The sequence below is a fragment of the Nothobranchius furzeri genome, chromosome 4, assembly GCF_043380555.1.
Source record: "Nothobranchius furzeri strain GRZ-AD chromosome 4, NfurGRZ-RIMD1, whole genome shotgun sequence".
Lineage (NCBI taxonomy): Eukaryota > Metazoa > Chordata > Actinopteri > Cyprinodontiformes > Nothobranchiidae > Nothobranchius > Nothobranchius furzeri.
In genome coordinates this window covers 6192880-6212589 of record NC_091744.1, presented here as the reverse complement: position 1 = coordinate 6212589, position 19710 = coordinate 6192880, and the positions used below count along the sequence as shown (strand labels likewise).

The window sequence follows — 19710 nt, the reverse complement described above, 5'->3', positions numbered from 1 at the left end:
ACTTTGTCATTTGAGCACTGATATTTTTCTGTGGGAAACTGGTCATAATTTCCTGCAGCGATGAGAAATGTGCGGTATTGGGCTGCGCCTGTGACTGGTGCCTTTGGAAAAGTAGCAGCTTGGTCCGAAAGGCTTTGATGTGCGAATACAGTTGGCTTACCACTGCATTTTGCCCTTGAAGGCTTGTGTTCAGCGCATTCAGATGCCGTGTTATGTCAACTAAAAATCCCAAATCAGCCAGCCACACAGGATCATTTAATTGTGGCATGGGTTGTCCCTTTTTTGTCAAGAATTGTCCAATTTCCTCCCTGAGAGAGACGAAGCGCTGCAGTGCAGACCCCCGACTGAGCCATCTTACGTCGTTGTGATACAAAACATCTCCGTATTCAGCCTGGATGTCGAGAAGAAACTGTTGAAACTGACGGTGGCACAGCGCTTTGGAGCGAATATAATTAATAGCCTTTATCACGGGTTTCATAACATTATCATACTTCATATATTTGGCACAGAGAACTTCTTGATGAATAATACAGTGGAGTTTAATAGCGCTGCCTCCTTCTTCGCTGACTTTGTTACACACAAGGGTTGATAATCCACTCCGCTCGCTAGCCATGGCAGGTGCGCCGTCCGTAATAATCCCAGTGACTTTATTCCACTGTAGTTTCATGTCATCTACGGCGAAACAAAGAGAAACAAATAAATCTGTTCCTCTTGTTTGGCCCTTCAGACTCTGGAGGTCCAGAAGCTCTTCACTCACGTTCATGTCATTGTCCACTCCTCTCAGAAAGATCAGTAACTGAGCGGTGTCGGATGCATCCGTGCTTTCATTGCAGGCTAACGAGAAAAAGTCAAACTCAGTTCCTTTTGCCTCTAACTGTCTCTTAATATCTGATGAAACGTCTTCAATTCTCCGTACCACAGTGTTACGAGGCAGGCAAATATTGGCAAACTCTTGCTTCTTGGAGCGACAAATTTTCTCAACAATTGTCATCACACAGTCTTTAATAAACTCACCTTCAGTGAAAGGTTTGCAGTGCTTTGCAATCAGCGTTGTCACCTCGTAGCTTGCCTTTGTGGCGTTTTCATTTGACTCACGGGCTCTTGTGAAAAAGCGCTGCGGTGCCGTTAAAACAGCTTCCAGTTGCTTCACTTTTTCACCACGTTCGCTCCCAGTTAGCTTGTCGTAGCTAGCATGTTTCGTCTGGTAGTGCCTCTTGATGTTGAATTCCTTTAAAACAGCCACAGTCTCTTGGCAAATTAGGCAAACACAGTTGTTTTGTATTTCAGTGAAAAAATAATCCAGTTTCCACCTGTCCTGGAAGCGGCAGCCCTCGCAGTCAACTTTCCGTTTTTTGTTTACAGTCGCCATGTTAGAAATGGACGGGGCTGAAACAATCACACAATGCCAAGGGCACGGCAGCCAGGGTGCGGCCACAGGGTGAAATCTTCTGGTGAAAAGTAAAATAGCTTTTTTGTACACATGCATTTTATACTGTGGTCAACAGTGTGGCGGGCCGCATATTATGATTTTATGATAGAGGCCGTGGGCCGGTAAATTTTGACCACAGGCCGCAATTGGCCCGGGGGCCGGACTTTGGACATGTCTGCTATAGATCATCCTTCCCAGGTCCTTTGTTCCTTCAGTCATCCCCAGCCCCTCCAGGTGTCCCTTCACGTTCTGTGTCCTTGTAGCTACAGCCCTTTTTGTCCCCTGCTCCCTCCTGGTTTTCTTCTTGTTCTCTTAGTCTCCCCACCACAGTTTCTATAGGTCTATTATCTCAGTTTTGTGTGTGTGTGCGTGTGTGTGTGTGTGTGCGTGTGTGTGTGTCCTTCTCCAGCTAGGTGTGTGTGTGTGTGTGTGTGTGTATGTCCTTCCCCAGTCAGGTCTGGTGTCCTCCCCTGCTCCTCCTCCCTGATTAGTTATTGCTTTCACCTGGTTCTCTCTCCACACACCTGCAGCCCATCTGCCTCCCATCATGCCCCAGCGTATTTAAGCCCTGTCTGTGTCTCATTGTCTTGTCAGTCCATTTTTTGCGTCAGCGTTGTTTTGTGCTCTAAGTGAGCTTTTGTGCTCTGTGTGAGTTTTCGTTCTCCTGATACTCAGGACTTTGATTTTTTGGCTTCCTGCCTTTTTGGATTTTTTGTTCATCTCCTAAATAAAAAAGATTTTTACTTTTAAACACTCCTGCCTCATGTCATCTGGGGTAATCTGCATTTTGGGTCCTAACAACCTCCTCCTTGCTCTCAACGTGACAAGGTTTTGTGTGAAAATAAGTCCAGGATTACAAATGGGCTTCACAAACGTGAGGTCATCAAACCAGACACGGAGAAAACAAAAGAAAAAGGGCTGTAAGTTTAGCGAACTTAAAATCCTTCCTTTAAGAGGAAAAGAACCACCGTAAATCTGGCCATGTGGTAAGTAGCAGCTACGCTTGGGGAGAGGAGATTCTGTGGTGACGTCATATATGCTACGTGCCAAAGTCTAATGTGTAGTCATGCTAATTACGAACTTTTACAAGCTGATAAATCTCAAAGTACGTGACTGGCGTGGTCGAAACACCCATCATTGTTTTCAATTAAATTGCAGTACAACATACAGTATGTGTGATCCATGGTCTAAGGCAAAGTGGATTAGTAAATAGCTCTTTTAGCCCTGTTGACTTGCATTCATTTTGTCATTCTTCCGAGTGCTTAAAATGTCCTGTCTCTGTGGTACAAGTAAACATTTTCTACTGAATGCCATTTTTTACTTACATTATGTTATACTTTAAGTTGTTTTGAAATGTACTTACCTAAAAAACCTTGTACTCATACTCCAGTTTACATAGATGTCTTTTTTACCGTAGGATGTACAGTATACTTCTACCTCACAACTGTGGTTATCTCCACAAATAACACAAACCCAAACTTGTTCTGCCATATTGCTAATGGTTAGCTTCTGTTAGCCAAACACCAATAGAAGTATGTTTATTCCTGGCTGCAAAATCAATACAGCTTATTGGTTGGTCGGTTGCAAGCCAAGGTGGTGGATTCAAAGAAAAAAAGGTTCCCTTTGGCATAGAAGAAACTGACTATCATTTTGCTATATATCTGCAAATTTGAAAATGTTCACGTTATGTTATTTTCTGGGTCAATAAGGGGCAAAGTCTGACCAACTTCAAAGACCAATATTCTTACTTCTGGTAGTGATGTGACGTTTATGAATTAATCAAATCTTTTGAACGGGTTTCCAAAGTGAACGATGAGAGCCGAGTCTCTGTAGAGAGCCGTTCATCTTGTCTTCCGGTTACAAACCTCCCCGGAAGTCGGTAAACCGCACCCGCTCAAACCCCACCCACCACTGTGACGGACATAGAAGGAATGCTACCCAACACCGTGCGCCCTCACGAATACTGGAGGAACACGTTGCTCTTAATACCCCCCCCCCCCCGCTCTCTTGGCTTAACTTGTTCAAAGGAGCCAGTTAATTGAACGGCTCTTTGACGTAAACGACCGACTAGTGAATAGCTCCCATTAAAGAGCCATAGATCCCATCACTAATGCCTGGAATACTGTAATAGTTATCTAAAGCCAGGCGTACACTGTGCGACTTTTTCACTTTTTTGAGCCGATTTTCCAGTCGTGCGAGAATCCACGACATCGGGGCGAGTTTTGCGCCGAGCGGTCGTGTAGTGTACAGGGGGTTACGAGAGGCGATTAACACCACGTGACCAGCTACCGATCAGCAGTCGTGAGGTCGCACGGACTTCTGGCGTGTTTAAAATTTTGCTCGTCCCTTGTGAGGGTATCGCACTGTTGAAGCGGCGCTGCGAGCATCTGCGACCCAAAAAGTATCAGAACCGCTCACGGCGCATGCGCAATCAACGCCGCTCACCCACTATTTCCCTAATAACACACGCTGTTCGTTTTTGTTTCTACACGTTTTTTTTACTCACAAAGATTGTCAAGAAAGCGTGTTTGTCGTGTTCATGTCAAATTAAACTGATCACAAAACACAGATTTACTTTCTTTATTTCGTTTTCCTCATCCAACCCCCATAAATCCCTGTGTGTCCTCCTGCAGCACTCCCGAAGGACAACAGGCAAGACAAGACAAAAAAGTCTGACGTGATGAGTAAAAACTGCTATTTTTAGCACATTTTTAGTGCCGACGTGTTGCTACCAGACGTACAGTGTGAGCAGTCAGGTCGCATGCGAGAACTGGGTCATGCAGTGTGAGCACATGACTCGTGAGATCTGCCCTGCGAGGAAGTCGTACAGTTTGAGCTGAAGCTGAACGCTGCGAGTGAAAAAGTCGCACAGTGTACGCCCGGCTTTACCTACCTCAAAAAGAAAATTGGACAGAACTCCAGTGAAGAACTCTGTTGCAAGACTTTTGACTCAAACAAACAAATAGGCCCATGCTAACCCAATTATAGCTTCCCTTCAACTTAATAAAATGTAAACTTCAGATAACTGCTTTCAAGACTTTTTTAAATAAAAAAAAACTACAAATGTACTTTTTCTAAACATCCACAGAGACATGTATGAGGGAGGGGAGTGTTGAACACCATGACACATTTGTGCTGGTTCTTTGTGAAAAAAACTGACCTATCTTTTGTCTGTTTACATACAGGAATAGAACAGATGAGTACACTGTTGGATAACGCTATTACTGGGGAATCGATGGGTACTCTGATCAGACAGCCAGCAGGTTGTGGAGAACAGAATATTGCTGCCATGACCCTGCCTGTTATAGCCACCATATTTTTAGATAAAACAGACCAATGGGAGATGGTGGGCATGGAAAAACGCAAGGAAGCGATACAACACATAAAAACAGGTAAGCTCTACAACTGTTTTTTATAAAAGCTCAAACAACAAAAACACCATGCTATCTGAATACAATGAAGTATAGAAATTACAACACAGAATAAGATACAGTAAATATTCGTGTACCATGAACTATTAATTAGATGTTTGAATGAGCATTAATAAAGATGTTTTTGTTTGCTTTTGTCCAGGCTATACTAACGAGCTTGCTTACCGTAAACCTGATGGGTCTTTTGCTATGTATCCATATTATGCTGGCACCACAAGGTGAGCCACCTGAACATAAAGCATGTTTTGCTTTTGTCGTTTAGTGAAATGCTAGTATATGAACACCTTAAATTAATACAAAAAACTTAAATATTAAAGTTAAAAATATTCCTTCCTTTCACTTGCTTACTGGCTTGCTCTCTTCTAACCTCCATCTGTAAGGCTGACTTCATATGTAGCAAAGGTGTTTGCCATGGCTTATAATTATGTGGCGATGGATCCTAATGTCATATGTGGGGCCATCAAGTTTATCATTCTCCGTGCACAACAGCCTGATGGCATGTTCACTGAAGTTGAAAACAAGGTGAAAAACCAGACTAGCTCAAAATTGTGTCTAAACCAAGTAAAACATTCATTATAGACATTTGTGTGTGTGTGTGTGTGTGTGTGTGTGTGTGTGTGTGTGTAGTGGTGGAACGTGGTTGGTGACAATAAAGAGGTCACCATTACTTCACTCTGCCTGATTAGTATGCAAGAATCAAGACAAATCTGCTCTGCCGCTGTTAGTGTAAGTACATAACCTATCTAACATATCATGTATTTACAGACCGATCCAAAATATCTTACATTTAATACAACAGTTGAACACTTTGTTGTCGTTTTTTTCATTACAGTTTTTCTCGATTGTTTAAACACTTTAACCAACATATTTTAACTCCAATTCTCAAACCGTGACGCCATTTTTCAAAAAGCACACCCATTTCCCTGAACCATACAGACTACTCCCTGCTTTAACACGAGTCAGATCTGGTGAACTCTATACACAAATCTTATCAAATTTTCTGTTCTGACACCATGTGATCATTTAGAAAGCACTAGAAGTCATCTATGTTAACTGAAGTCAGCAGAGCTGGAGCTCAATTAGCACGCAATAAACCATCTGGAAACACTAGACGTCACTATTTAACACACACCAGTCAGAAACTCTGATGGATAGATAAAATGGCCAAAGTCAGTTCATTCAGGATTGAAACAATGGATCCAAAGAGAGGCGAAGGAAGAGGTGGAGGAGAAGGATGTCTAGGAGGAGGAGGTGCAAGAGGGGGAGAAGTAGGTCTAGGACACCATGGTGGAGGAGGAGAAGGAGGTCTAGGACACCAGGGTGGAGGAGTTGGAGGAGAAGGGGAAGGTGGTCTAGAACACCAGGGAGGAGGAGGAGATGAAGGAGGTCTAGGACACAGGGTGGAGGAGGAGAAGGAGGTCTAGGACACCAGGGTGGAGGAGTTGGAGGAGGAGGGGAAGGTGGTCTAGAACACCAGGGTGGAGGAGGAAGAGGAGGAGATGAAGGAGGTCTAGAACACCAGGGTGGAGGAGGAAGTGGAAGAGGAAGAGGAAGAGGAGGAGATGGTCTAGGACACCAGGATGAAAGAGGTAGAGGAGATGGAAGAGGAGGAGGAGGAGGAGAAGGAGGTCTAGGACACCAGAGTGGAGAATGTGCAAGAGTAGGAAGAGGTGGAGGAGGTGCAAGAAGAGGAGGAGAACAAGGAGGTCTAGGACACCAGGGTGGAGGAGTTGGAGGAGAAGGGGAAGGTGGTCTAGAACACCAGGGAGGAGGAGGAGGAGGAGGAGAAGGAGATGAAGGAGGTCTAGGACACAGGGTGGAGGAGGAGAAGGAGGTCTAGGACACCAGGGTGGAGGAGTTGGAGGAGGAGGGGAAGAGGAGGAGATGGTCTAGGACACCAGGATGAAAGAGGTAGAGGAGATGGAAGAGGAGGAGGAGAAGGAGGTCTAGGACACCAGAGTGGAGAATGTGCAAGAGTAGGAAGAGGTGGAGGAGGTGCAAGAAGAGGAGGAGAACAAGGAGGTCTAGGACACCAGGGTGGATGAGATGGAGAAGGAGGGGAAGGAGATCTAGGGCACCAGGTAGGAGGTGGTATGGAACACCAGGAAGGAGGAGATGAAAGAGGTCTAGGACCTGTCTTATTAAATTTGAGCCAGTTCAGTTGACCAAGTCCTTGTCCATAGAGTGACTATGAGGAGGCGGGGCATAGAGTCCAACTTCACTGTTGTCTCCATCATCAGAACCCCCTGCCTGAAAATACAATGTTTGGAAAATTGGGTGGGATGTTATGGATTAGTGTTTATTGTTTTTAGAACATGAGGCATAGTTTCAAAAATGTGTTTAAAGCAATCGAGAAAAAAACTGTAATTATGTTGTTCTTTGCTTTTATTCTTAGTAATCTTTTTGTATATCAGAGTTAAAGAGCAAGTCACCCCCAAATAAACTTTTTTTGCTGATAAACTAAATAAACGAGTGTCTAATCGTGCTGCAGACACGTGTCGTCAATAATTTGGCACTTCAGTGCATCTTAGTTAAAATTTAAATATTCTGCCTAAAACTGGCAGTGTTGTGCCGTTGTCAGGTAAAAACTCTGCACTGTATTTTAATTTAAATCTGCCATCGCTATTGGCTAAGAAGTATGCTATGATGTAAACTGGTACATTATGATGTCACAATGCTGTCGTGAGCCTGAGTGTGTGTGTGTGTATTTGTTAGCGGCTCCGCCCTCTCGGTCTGCCAGGCAACAGCATGTGTTGCATTTTTCAAACATGAAGTGGGAGTGGAGTTAGACTCTGGTAGGGGTTGACTTGCTCTTTAAGGTACTGAAAAATTATAGAAAAATTAAAACCCAGCTCCATGTACTCCTATTCCTCTTATTTACCCCTTGGACAAATTGTGTGATGGGTGGGTCACTGTAGCATTAAAAAGAGCATCTTAAACTGAAGCAAAAATCTTTGCTGTGAACTAAACTTACTGTGTATCTTCCTTCCTTTCGCCATTCGTTTTCAAACTGTTCATTTTTCCTACTCGGAAAGGGACATTTTTGAGTTCCAAGGAACCATTAGCTGATAACAATATAAGCTAAAATATCAAGCTAACATTATCTTAAACAGTTTATTTACATGCTGGAGCAGATGATGATGATTATGCCTCACTTAGATCGTTATCGATGTAGTCATCATCACCCAGTCACCCATCACATTTAGTGAAGTGAAGCCCATCTTTAGAGCAGGGCTATTCAAGTTTGGGTCTCAAGAGCCGGTATCCAGCACATTTTAGAGATTTCTGTGGTCTAACACACTAGATTAAGTGGTTGAGTCACCTGTGCAGCAGCTCATCAGGCTCTGCAAAAGCCTGTTAATCACCTGCTGACTGGAATCAGATGTGTTGAAGCAGGGTTAAAACTAAAACATGCTGGATACCGGCCCTCGAGGCCCGGAATTGAATTGCCCTGGTTTAGAGGCTTTCTCTCTGCCTACTTGGAAGTCAGAATTTCTGAGTACCAAGAGGAAAGTGAGTGCACCATTAGCTGATAGCAACAGAAGCTCAAACGCCAAGCTACTGTTATCTTAAACAGTTTATTTGCCTGCTGGAACAGATTAAGACGATCATAACTCACTTAGAATGTTGTCAACGTTGTCATCATTCAGTCAGCCATCGCATTTAGTGAAGTAGACCCAAACTTTAGAACGCATTGTTTCTACCATGCTGCTTGCTCTTTTTACATCTTGCCCGTAGTGACTGATGACATACTATTGCGCATGCGCTGCTGTCTATCATTGAGAATCAGGTAATCAGGAATAGTGTAATGTGGCAAAAGGTACCAAAACAAGGCATTGTTTCATATCACGTGAACCGGTCCTTGGTCGTGTTGTGGTGAGATTCCTCTTTACAGTCTGGTAAATTCATCTCTCATTCCGATACTGGTTCTTTTGAGGTGACTCTGAAAAGAGATCGCCCCAAACAATATGCACACACACACAGGACCTTGGTTGGCCTGAGATGAGACACACTCGAACAGTACACCTGCCAATGTATTCTGACCCTGGTCTGCTCCTCAGCCTTTTATCTTCAAAGTTACACACACACATCAGGCAGGGCGGTCCTGTCAGGGATTACAAACATCATATATCATTCCTTCCTCACTAAAGGGCGGTCCTTCTGTGAGTTTACACATTTCAACAGTTTATCATCTTTTCTGCTCAACAACAATCAAGACATTCCTAATAACAGAACTTCTCGTTATCTTTTGCCCAGCAACAGAAGGTCAACAGTTCAGTTTTCACCAAATAAGGACACTTCCCCTAATCTGTATTGGAACATTTCAGTTGCGTTGGATCTATCCATCTTCTGCTTCTCACTTACATCTGCTTCAGACATAATGCTGTTATTTATTCTGAGCTTTAACTTTATCACAAGTTCTGCTCAAGTCGGGCTGTAACTATAGCAACCTATCTTCTGCACCCTTTGTTTCCACGGTTCTGCAAAGTATCCCAAGTCGCACATCCTGTAAATCAAATTTCACAAACATCCACAGAGAGCGGTAAAAAACATTTATAAAATAGTCCTGAGACTTTCTGAGTAATATTTCCTCATTAAACATGAAAATTAATTACTTGAGAAACACGCCTTGAACTGAAGCAATTAGACTGAAAATGATTATATTGACTAAACGTGAAAATCACCTTGATAGTCGGTATTTGGTCGGTGCCCTAAAAAGTACAGATTATGGTACCCATCCCTAATTATGACCTACTGTGATCTTTTTCAAACAAACAATTAACACATCTTTATTTTAATTTCAGATCAAAATTTAAAGTCTAATTTTCTTGCAGCCTCATATTGTTTGGACATATCCAGAGGAAAGACAATGATCACATAGATAGGATGTAGTGGAGTACAATCTTGCAGCAGCATAGTGATTGTAAACAATAGCTTTAACATCTCTAGTATTGCAAGATTAAAAGACATTGGTTGTTTGACCTACCTAAACCATCAGGTTCTAGTCACCAACAGATCAACTGCTGAATCCCTAATTACTTTTAAAGTTAATTTAATGAAATTATGAAACCTGGTGTAAAGGAGGGTTTGGTTAAAGCTAGCTCTTTCCAGGTGAGGTGGCTATCAATATGGTGTATCTGTTAGAATACAGGTAGAGGCTAGATGCATCCTTTACTGTAGATCCAAATCTTTAATCTTGGTTGATGGTAATCATTAACAGCATTGACAACAGTCTGAAACAGTAAACATACTTATTAAGATAAGAGACAATTCCGGTGACAGCAAATTCTCTTACAGAATATAAAATTATCCAATATACCAGCACTCCGTACTGAACTAACCATATGTCACATATGTCTTAAAATGAATTACTAATGAACCTTCTCATTCAATACAGAAAGGGGGAATGAGGCAAAACACATTTATCTTAACTGACCAACTTACAATCTAATAGAGAAATTCAAACAATAGCGCCCTCTTGTGGCTAACTAAGATCGCCATAACTCACTCATGTGACACTGTCAGCCTTTACTCACTAGAGCAATTATAAGGTGGAACTAGAAATGAAATACAACAAAATAACTCCTCATGTCATTAACATCAAGGCAAACCAACTTTAAATATTTTTTCATAAAAGGAAAGAAACGTGTTGGACATAAACACTTCAGTAATTCAATACTCAACTAATATTCCATAATTAAACGGAGGAACTCAATAATGCAGTCTTAAACATGAAGTTAAGTGACTCACTTCCTTGCATTAACATAATGCTGTCAACATCAACATGACTTGCAGGAGGAAGGAACGCTTGTCTCACACACAGGTAAAAAAGGAAAAGAAAAGGGAAAGTTCTAGCGCTGGAAGTGAGCTCACTGTGAAAGGCTCTTCAAAATAAAGGCATGTCACTTCCTGAATTCCCACCAAAATAAAACCAACAAATTTTAACAAAGGTCATATATGAAATTCTGAACCTTTTATACACCTGGATCAAATATCTTTTTAGGGATTTGTTTGCCACTTATGGTTTCTCATTACCTGTTTTTGCTTCTTTTACAGAGTCTGCCAAATGCTATAAGCAAAGCAGTAACCTACCTGGAGAGGCGACTACCCAGCCTGAACAATCCTTATGCTGTTGCAGTGACTTCCTATGCCCTGGCAAATGAAAACAAGCTGAATAAAGAATTTCTCCTTCGTTTTGCATCCCAAGGTTTTACCGCATCATACTCGAGCACAAAAAAATTAAAGAGGACAAATAGTTTTACGGTCTATACAAAAAAAATTCATTCTTTGCACAAAATTAGTCTGACAAAAAAGTTATTTCAACATTTTTTATCTCACCTTTCTGGGCTCTGTCCCTTTAAGGAAAACAAGCTGGTGCTGGCCACGCCCACCCATCCACTGATTTGCCGGGCATTTCTTCATCTTTCTGTTTGGGCTTTTCTCTCTAGGGGTCTCCACAGCAAATCATGTCTCTATTTAGTCTTACCTTCTGCATCCTCTATCCCCATGCCCACTAACTTAATATCCCCTTTCACCACACCCATAAATCTCCCTTTTGGTCTTCCACTAAGCCTCCTGCTTGATGGCTCCAACCTCAGCATCTTTCTACCTATGCGATCATTGTCTCTCCACTGGACATGTCCAGATGATCTGAGGCTGGCCTCTGATTTTATCCCCAAAGCAACTAAGATGAGCAGTTCCTTTGATGTATTCATTCTTCATCCTGTCCATCCTATTCAGGTACTATCCATCGAAAAAGTACCTCAACATCTTTAGTTCAGCAACCTCAGTTCTGCGTCTGTAGACCATAGACCCTAAGCACCTTAAGTTCTCAACCTTCTTTATACTTTCTCTGTAACATCACAATTCAACGTGTGTCCATCTCATTCAGCAGTATCTCAGGAAGTAGAGTGGGTTGTCCTGTATTCAAAAGTTTGTAGGATCAATCCCAATTCCCGGCAGAGAATTCTGCTGTTGTGCCATTTGGCAAGACACTCAACCCACCTTGCCTTCTGGTGGTGGTTGGAGGGACTGGTGGCACCTGTGCTCGGCAGCCTCGCCTCTGTCAGTAAGCCCCAGGGCAGCTGTGGCTACATTGTTGTAGCTCATCACCAGGGGTGTTTCTCAATGCCAAGGAACCTCGCCTTGATGTCTTGGTCCCGCCCCGGTTGTCTAGGAGATACATCATCAGGAACCGCCAAGGCGTGTTCCAATGTTCATTGGAGGCGTGTGTTCTCCGCTTGTTAGCCGTTTAACTAGCTGAGCAAGGATACACAGGAGGTGTCTTGTAGCCTAGCCTTGGTCAAAAATTTCCCAAGATACACCGCAGTATTTTCAAAAGAATGGCGGATCAGAAGCCAGCAGCTACTTCGGGGGCAAATTTCAAGTTTAAATGTAAGTCAACTAATTTAAAATTTATTTTTTAGATGCAAAGCAGTTTTCTACGGTTGGTTAGTTGCTGAGTAATTGCAGCTTTGGTAGCTAGCGGATAGTAACTCGCTTACATATTTAATTTAACAAATATATTCACAATTGAAAAAGTAAAAGTCTCGTTATATATCTATATTGAAACTAATACACATAAAATATAACGTTATCTCCCGTGTCACATGACTGCCGTGGACGTCGCGGTCACGTGATGCAAGGCTGTTCCATTTAACTGTTTTCTTTGAAAAAGGAAGGACAGTGTCCTCGTAAGCAAGGTGCCTGGCCTCACAAGACATCGCCTCGCAAGGCCAGGTGCCTTGACATTGAGAAACACCCCATGTGTGTGAATGGGTGAACAATATACTGTAGTGTAAAGTGCTTTGGAGTCCTCTAACCCCCAAATTCCACTACCTCCGCTCCGCTCCGCTCCGGTCCGCCCCCGCCTTCCGCAGCCGCTCGCTTCCGAACTCAATTTTTACTGGTACCCGCTCTACAACGGCTCCGCTCCGGTGCGGAGACCTGAGGGGGGCAAACAAGCATGCGTGGGATTTTCGAGATCTTGCGATACAGTCCGAGCAATAAACGCGGACGTTAGATCCAAACACCCGTTGTGCGGGAGAAGCATCGGAAATGAGCTGTTTAATCTGCCCATCATTGTGTTTAGAGATCAGCAGTGTTTGGATCAACAAAGTGTGACTACTTTGATAGTGGCAACTGTATTTATGGCTTATTTTTGTGCATTTAAACTTCAGCCGCCATTGATAGTTGTTAAAAGTTGTTAAACCTGTGCATATGAAACAAAAAACGCCTTTTGTTTAGCGATTTATTGTGAAAAACGGAAGATGTGCTTGCTCCTTTTCCTGTTGGGCCGTTGTGATTTCTGTCCATTTACTGCGGAGGTGCTCCGGCGTCCGGCAAAAATAGGATCGATTCTATTTTTGCCGGACGCCGGAACAGAGGGCGCCGCACGGCGCCGCACTGCCGGAGCACGGCCGCAGTAGTGGAATTGCTCTGATTGACTACAACGGGACCGATTTTGCTCCGGCGTTCGTGTCGGAGCGGAGCGCAGCGGAGCGGAGGTAGTGGAATTTGGGGGTCACTCTACAAGTGCATACACATACAAACATTCTGTCTTGTTGTGACTATTCTTCATTCCTCATATAGTTTATAGAAATGCAAAAATCTTTATTCAAAGTACTTACATCATCGTTGTACTTCTGACTTTGCTCAGAAGAAGTTTGCTGGCTACTGTTGGCATTTAGCCACACAAAACCACTCAGCAGAAGCGGTCTGCCTCGAAGTGGTACACACACACACACACACACACACACACACACACACACACACACACACACACACACACACACACACACACACACACACACACACACACACACAGATTGTTGCTGTACATTGCTGGTAGCTCCGCTCCACATTGCACCACCTCTTCATTCATCTATCCGTCTATTGCTTTCTGCTTAGTTCATGGAGTTGAATCGCATGGACAGCAGCTTTAGCATTTCTACCCAAATTTACCTCCACCCAGCCGGTCAGCTCCTCCAATTCTCTGGCATATTCTCTGAGTGTTTGTAAACAAAAAATATCAGATCCTCAACAACTTTGGTGGGTTGGGACATGACAGGTGAGAGGGAGTTGAATTCCAATTTCACAGATTGTGACGACACTAATGGACTTTTTGAAATTACTTGTTTTAGCAACATGATTCCTAAAACCAAACATGTACAGAAAATGGATAGTTTTTATTTATTTTTTGACGTTTTGAGTGCTTATAGAGGCAGCGCAAAAGGATGCAAAAAGTTAGATTTGCTAAAAAGGTCCCCTTTAACTTAAACAAAAAATTATTTTAAACCTAAACATTAACAGGCACAATTTTAAAAGATGACGTGGGTATTTCTGAGAAATAAATTTAATACTATACAATAATGAGTGTGGGGGTGTTTTTCACAGACCGAACCCATTGGTCTGTAACTGAAGGAAAAACTTACACACTGGAGGCCACAGCTTATGCTCTTCTTGCTCTAGTCAAAGCCGAGGTAAATGGGATAGTAAAACTTCAATAAAAATCCTAGATGATAAAATTCAGTCAGACAACACTGACTTGTTTTCTCTTCTCTTGCCTTTGAAGGCCTTTGAAGACGCCAGACCTATTGTGAGATGGCTCGGTGAGCAGCAGAGGTTCTGGGGAGGATATGGATCAACCCATGTAAACTAGAACTATGATTATGAATCCACTTTGAGCAGAGCTTGGATGGCTTTCCTTATGAGAGTAATTATTTTCGTAATGTTTGAATTTCATTTTCATTTGCAGGCCACTATACTGGTCTATCAAGCTGCTGCAGAGTATGCTGCCAATGCAAGAGAACCAGATTATAATCTGAATGTGGACATAGCTATACAAGGCAGATCACTGATGGAAAAGGTCAATTTTAACAGTGCAAATCGCTTCAACACCAGAACGTCCAAGGTGAGAATGAATGATGCAATCATAGGCGTCATTTTAACCGGGGCCGCCGGGGACATGTCCCCGGCAAAATTTGTGATTGGCAGCTGTGTCCCCCCCACTTTCAAAAAAGCCTGCTGATGAGGATTTTTGTTTTACCAGCTCAGATCTTATACCAGGGGTCGGCAACCTGTTCCCATCAAAGAGCCATTATTACCCATTTCCCACAGTAAAGAAAACACCGCAGCAGTCGCTGCGTTGTGGGCGGGGCCTAGCCTCAGACAGCAGAGAGCTGCTCACAACCAGGTGACAGCAGCCGGTACCGGTCGCTCGCATGGGCGTCGCGCCCGTGGGGGATGGGGGGATTCAACACCCACACTTTTCCAGCTGTTTTGCTCACTTCCACACCAGTCTGGTTTCTTTATGTCGCAGTCGCACTCACTCTGTTTGCCTCATCTCCTTCTTCACCTCCTGCTTCTGACAGCCGATGTCGGGTTTCCAGAAGAGCAGGAGAGGGAGGGACGGAAGAGCTCGATTGAATTCATAATTTTACATCTTGACATTAGCTGTACAAAGTCTGAGTTTGATAAAGTGAAGAACAACAATTTGCAGAGGTTATAACAGGCGCGGCGCCAGGTTTTCATTTTTGAGTGGGCAACGGTAATTCTGGACGGACCTTAATAAGCAGTGACTAAAGTGAAGCAGGCAGGTCGCGCTAGAAAATTTCGTTTAAAAAGACGTCATAAATGTGTTCCCCCGTCATTTTTATTTATAAAATATGAAGTAAAAACTCCCAATTTAATTTTCATTCATTTGTCATTAATATGTAGTCTACACCCGTGCGTTAAGTGGACCATCTTCCAGTAAAAGCAAAGCATCCAGCCCATCTCACCAAATGCGTAAAATGTGCACCACAGCCGCTAGGCACGCCGCGCGCACCGTCAGCTACGTCAGCCCAGACAAGAGCAGAGCAACTAGAGAAAGAATAGAGGATAAATGTGTCTGGATGTGGATGGAGATTACATTTTACAGCAGCCTGATCATCATTTAAATACGTAAACCATCACCTGTCTTCTAGTACATGCTATCAGCATTATTTTAATTGGTGTGTGTGTGTGTGTGTGTGTGTGTGTGTGTGTGTGTGTGTGTTTTCCACTTCAAACACTGGTCTAACCAACCAGACCAGCATGTCCAGTAACATATTAATGTTACAATTAAACAGTTTCACTTCATGTAGGCTAGGAACATTTCACCTGCCGTGGCCCGACCGCTTCTGCTCCACATAAACTTTGTGCGTGATCAAATGTGTCCACGCGTCATGCGTCTCCATATTAGAGACGGGAACAAGCGCTATTCAGCCAAAAGTTCATAATTTCATAAAAAGAACATTTTTCCAAGTGACACATCCCTCAGAGAGACCGGCTTTCCAGACCGCTTCAGTGGGAGGAAATCTTGCCACATGCACCGTGGTTCTGTACTGTGCTGCAAACCCCTCAGATCTTCAGCTCACTGTCCACCGTGGGCGCTCCAAGCCGCGCTGAACACAGTGTCCAGTATAAAGCTCTGATGTTCTGGTGGGAATCAAGTTACCTCTGCGATGTGCGTATTAAAATGTCAGCTCATCCATGCGCATCAGTGTGTGTCGGGGTAATTCTTTCAAAACAACCAACATCCTCGAGTTTATCCGTCAAAATAAACAGTCAAATGGAAATATCTGTAACCTGTCATTTAACTGTTTTGCCTTCTTGTGAAGATTGTTGCAAAGAGAAACAATTAAACTTGATTAACCCCAGAGCCACGCGCACTGCGCTGTACTGACTGTAAAATGAGGGGGAAACGATTTAATCGGATCCTTTTCTTTTCAACATGGTTTAATGTAAAGTTTCATTCAGTACAAACTTTAGTTACACCAATCTAACGAGACAGAGCCTGGATTTGTATTCTGAACAGTTTAAACATGTTTAAAACGGAGACATGCGTGACGCGTCTAAAATTCGCACCTGCTCCGCTATTATGGAAATTAAACTAACAAGATGAATAACATCAAATTATTTTAGGCACAGACAACATCCCCCACACTTTTGAAAATCTTGCAACGCGCCTGGTCGCTCGTGTACGTCAAAGTTATCTTTCATAAGACGATAATCAATAAAACGATTTGTATAACATGGATCCAGAAGTTGTAGCCCGTCTCTGCCTTCAATTTTTGGTATTTTTCACCCTGTTGGTGGTTTTACTGAGCAGGTGCCACTTTTGTCATACGTTTCTTTTGAAAACATGTTTAGACTGTTCAGAATACAAATCCAGGCTCGCAGAACCAGAGCGCATGCGGGAAGGTTCCTCCCACTGAAGCGAGTGTTTTCCAAACCCGGTCTCTCAGAGACTTGTCACTTAGAAAATGTTCCCTGATTATGAAACTTTGGCTGAATAGTGCTTGTTCCTGTCTCCAATGTGGCGACGCATCCAGGAGCCGTCTGAGGAGAATCCCAGAATCTGACATCCTCCAGCTCAGGAAGCGCATATGATTACGCACAAGCGTGACGCGTCAACCCCGTCTCACAGTAAAACCGGGTTGGACCTGTTCAGGTTTACGCAGACAATCTTTACATTTAAAATTAGCTTACAGATGTAAAATTAATGCAGTAAAATATAAAGCATTTTATTTAAATATTCATTCATTATTTTACAAGCACAGAGAGCCGCATCAGATGGATGGAAGAGCCGCATGCGGCTACAGAGCCGCCGACCCCTGTGCTAGCCTACTTTATTGTCCCCAGCAATTTTTAAACCCCACTCAAGTGTATGGTTATTGTCCCCAGCAATTCTGAAAACAAACTGACGCCCTTGGATGCAATAATTACATTAAAGATCACCCACAGAATAGCAAACAAAAAATACCAAAGAGAAAAGCAGTTTGTTTGGGGGTGTCTTTATGAAAATTGTCACACACTGTCCTGTCTCCCCATTCTGTTCAGCCATGTGTCTCTAATTGCTCCCACCTGCCTCTCGTTTTCCAATCACCCAAGCTCCCAGCCCTCTTGTATTTAAACCTCTTCAGTTCTGTGTCTCTTGTTGGATCATTGTTTCTATGCTAGCGTGATCTCTATTAAAACCTTTTAGCGTCCCTGTGTGCCTGCTTACCTGCTTCCCTCACTCGCATATGGATTCTTGCATCCGCTTCATTCACCGCCGCGCGCTGACAGAATGATCCAACCCACTAAAGGATCCAATGGGGAGATTCTCCCCTGGGAGTGCCTGCTCCAATTTCTCTCCTCGGACCACCGGCCGGCTTCTCCTCCTCCGGTGTCGCCTCGCTGCAGACGTCGCCGCCGAACTTCATCCTTGGCGGTCCTCTCCACCCTCCCGGAGCCGGATGGAGACTTGGACGGGGAGGCGCAGATGGACCGCTCCTGCTATGTGGGCACCAGACTGGCTGTGTGCTCCCCCGGAGTTGGCCCATGGCGTTGGGAAGGATACCGGGCTCCGCCGTCACCCCTTGTCCCAGGATGGAGCCGCGAGCTCGCCACTGCCCCAGCTCGGCGCGCCAGCTTGGACCCGCCCCCAGTCAGACCAGCAGTCCCGTCTCTGGTCCAATCAGCACCTCCATCATCAGCAGGCGGAGGAACCACGCCTACAGCCCAGCTGACCGAGCTCGCCGGTCTCCAGGCGGAGCTTGGCCGGATCCGTCAGCTCGCCAGCCTCCAGGAGTCCCAGCTGGACACCCTATCCTCCCCGAATCACCAGGAGGAGGTGTCGGTCCAGTCAGCAGCTCCCTCGTCTCCAGGCCAAAGGATCGAGCCCACAGTCCACCCAGCAGAGCTCGCCGGTCTCCGAGCTGAGCTGGCCCAACTCCATCAGAGCCTCAGTCTCCAGGAGCACCAGCTGGACACTCTATCCTCCCTGCTCTCCCAGTTTCCGGCACCACTAGTTCAGTCAGCTCCTGTCCCAGCGGTGGTACCGGGGGTCGCACCGCATCCTGTTCCCGTGGTGGTCCCGGAGGTCGCACCGCATCCGGTCCAGCCTGTCCAAGCGGTCCCGTCTGTAGCAACTCCTCCTCCACTCCAGAAGCTGACGGTCCAGAAGCCCACCACCCCGGACCAGAAGTCAACGCCCCCGGACCAGAAGTCGACGTCCCCGGACCAGAAGTCGTTGGTTCAGAAGTCGACGGTCCAGAAGTCGACAGTCCAGAAGCCGACGGTCCAGAAGCCAACGGTCCAGAAGCCGACGCTCCCGGACCAGAAGTCGACGCCCTCGAACCAGAAATCGACGCCCCCGGACCAGAAGCCAATGGTCCAGAAGCCAACAGTCCAGAAGTCAACGCCCCCGAACCAGAAATCGATGGGGGGCCGACGCCCCCAATCCTGAAGTCGACGCTCTTTCCAATCCAGAGGGTGACGCTCTTTCCAGTCCAGAGGTCGATGCTCTTTCCAGTCCAGAGGTCGACGCTCCTTCGTATCCAGAGGTCGACGCTCCTTCGTATCCAGAGGTCGAGGCTCCTTCGTATCCAGAGATCAACGTTCCTTCGTGTCCAGAGGTCGACGCTTCTTGGTATCCAGAGGTAGACGCTCCTTCGTATCCAGAGGTTGACGTTCCTTCATGTCCGGAGGTTGATGCTCCTTCGTGTCGAGATGTCGACGCTCCTTTGTGTTCAGAGGTCGACACTCATTCGTGTCCAGAGTTCGACGCTCCCTCGTGTCCAGAGATCGACGTTCCCTCGTGTCCAGAGGTCGATGTTCCCTCGTGTCCAGAGGTCGACGCTCCCTCCAGTCCAGAGGTCGACGTCCCCTTCGGTCCAGAGGTTGATGTCCTCTCCAGTCCAACGTCTCCAGTCCCGTGTTCGATGCCGTCTCCAGTCCCGTGGTCAACTCCATCTCCAGTCCCGTGGTCAGCGCCGTCTCCAGTCCCGTGGTCAACGCCGTCTCCAGTCCCGTGGTCAGCGCCGTCTCCAGTCCCGTGGTCAA

At 44.9% G+C, this 19710-nt stretch overlaps 1 protein-coding gene across 1 annotated transcript in view; it reads left to right on the top strand.

The window, feature by feature from the left end:
- The window catches only part of LOC107390359 (complement C3), a 78782-nt gene that overhangs the window by 37318 nt on the left and 21754 nt on the right, over positions 1-19710 (top strand). Inside the window, exons 25-32 of the mRNA XM_015967015.2 lie at positions 4615-4821; positions 5003-5078; positions 5241-5382; positions 5488-5586; positions 10918-11068; positions 14257-14342; positions 14435-14512; positions 14618-14773. Coding sequence (XP_015822501.1) covers positions 4615-4821; positions 5003-5078; positions 5241-5382; positions 5488-5586; positions 10918-11068; positions 14257-14342; positions 14435-14512; positions 14618-14773 — 995 coding nt within the window. The remainder of the gene's footprint in view (positions 1-4614; positions 4822-5002; positions 5079-5240; positions 5383-5487; positions 5587-10917; positions 11069-14256; positions 14343-14434; positions 14513-14617; positions 14774-19710) is intronic.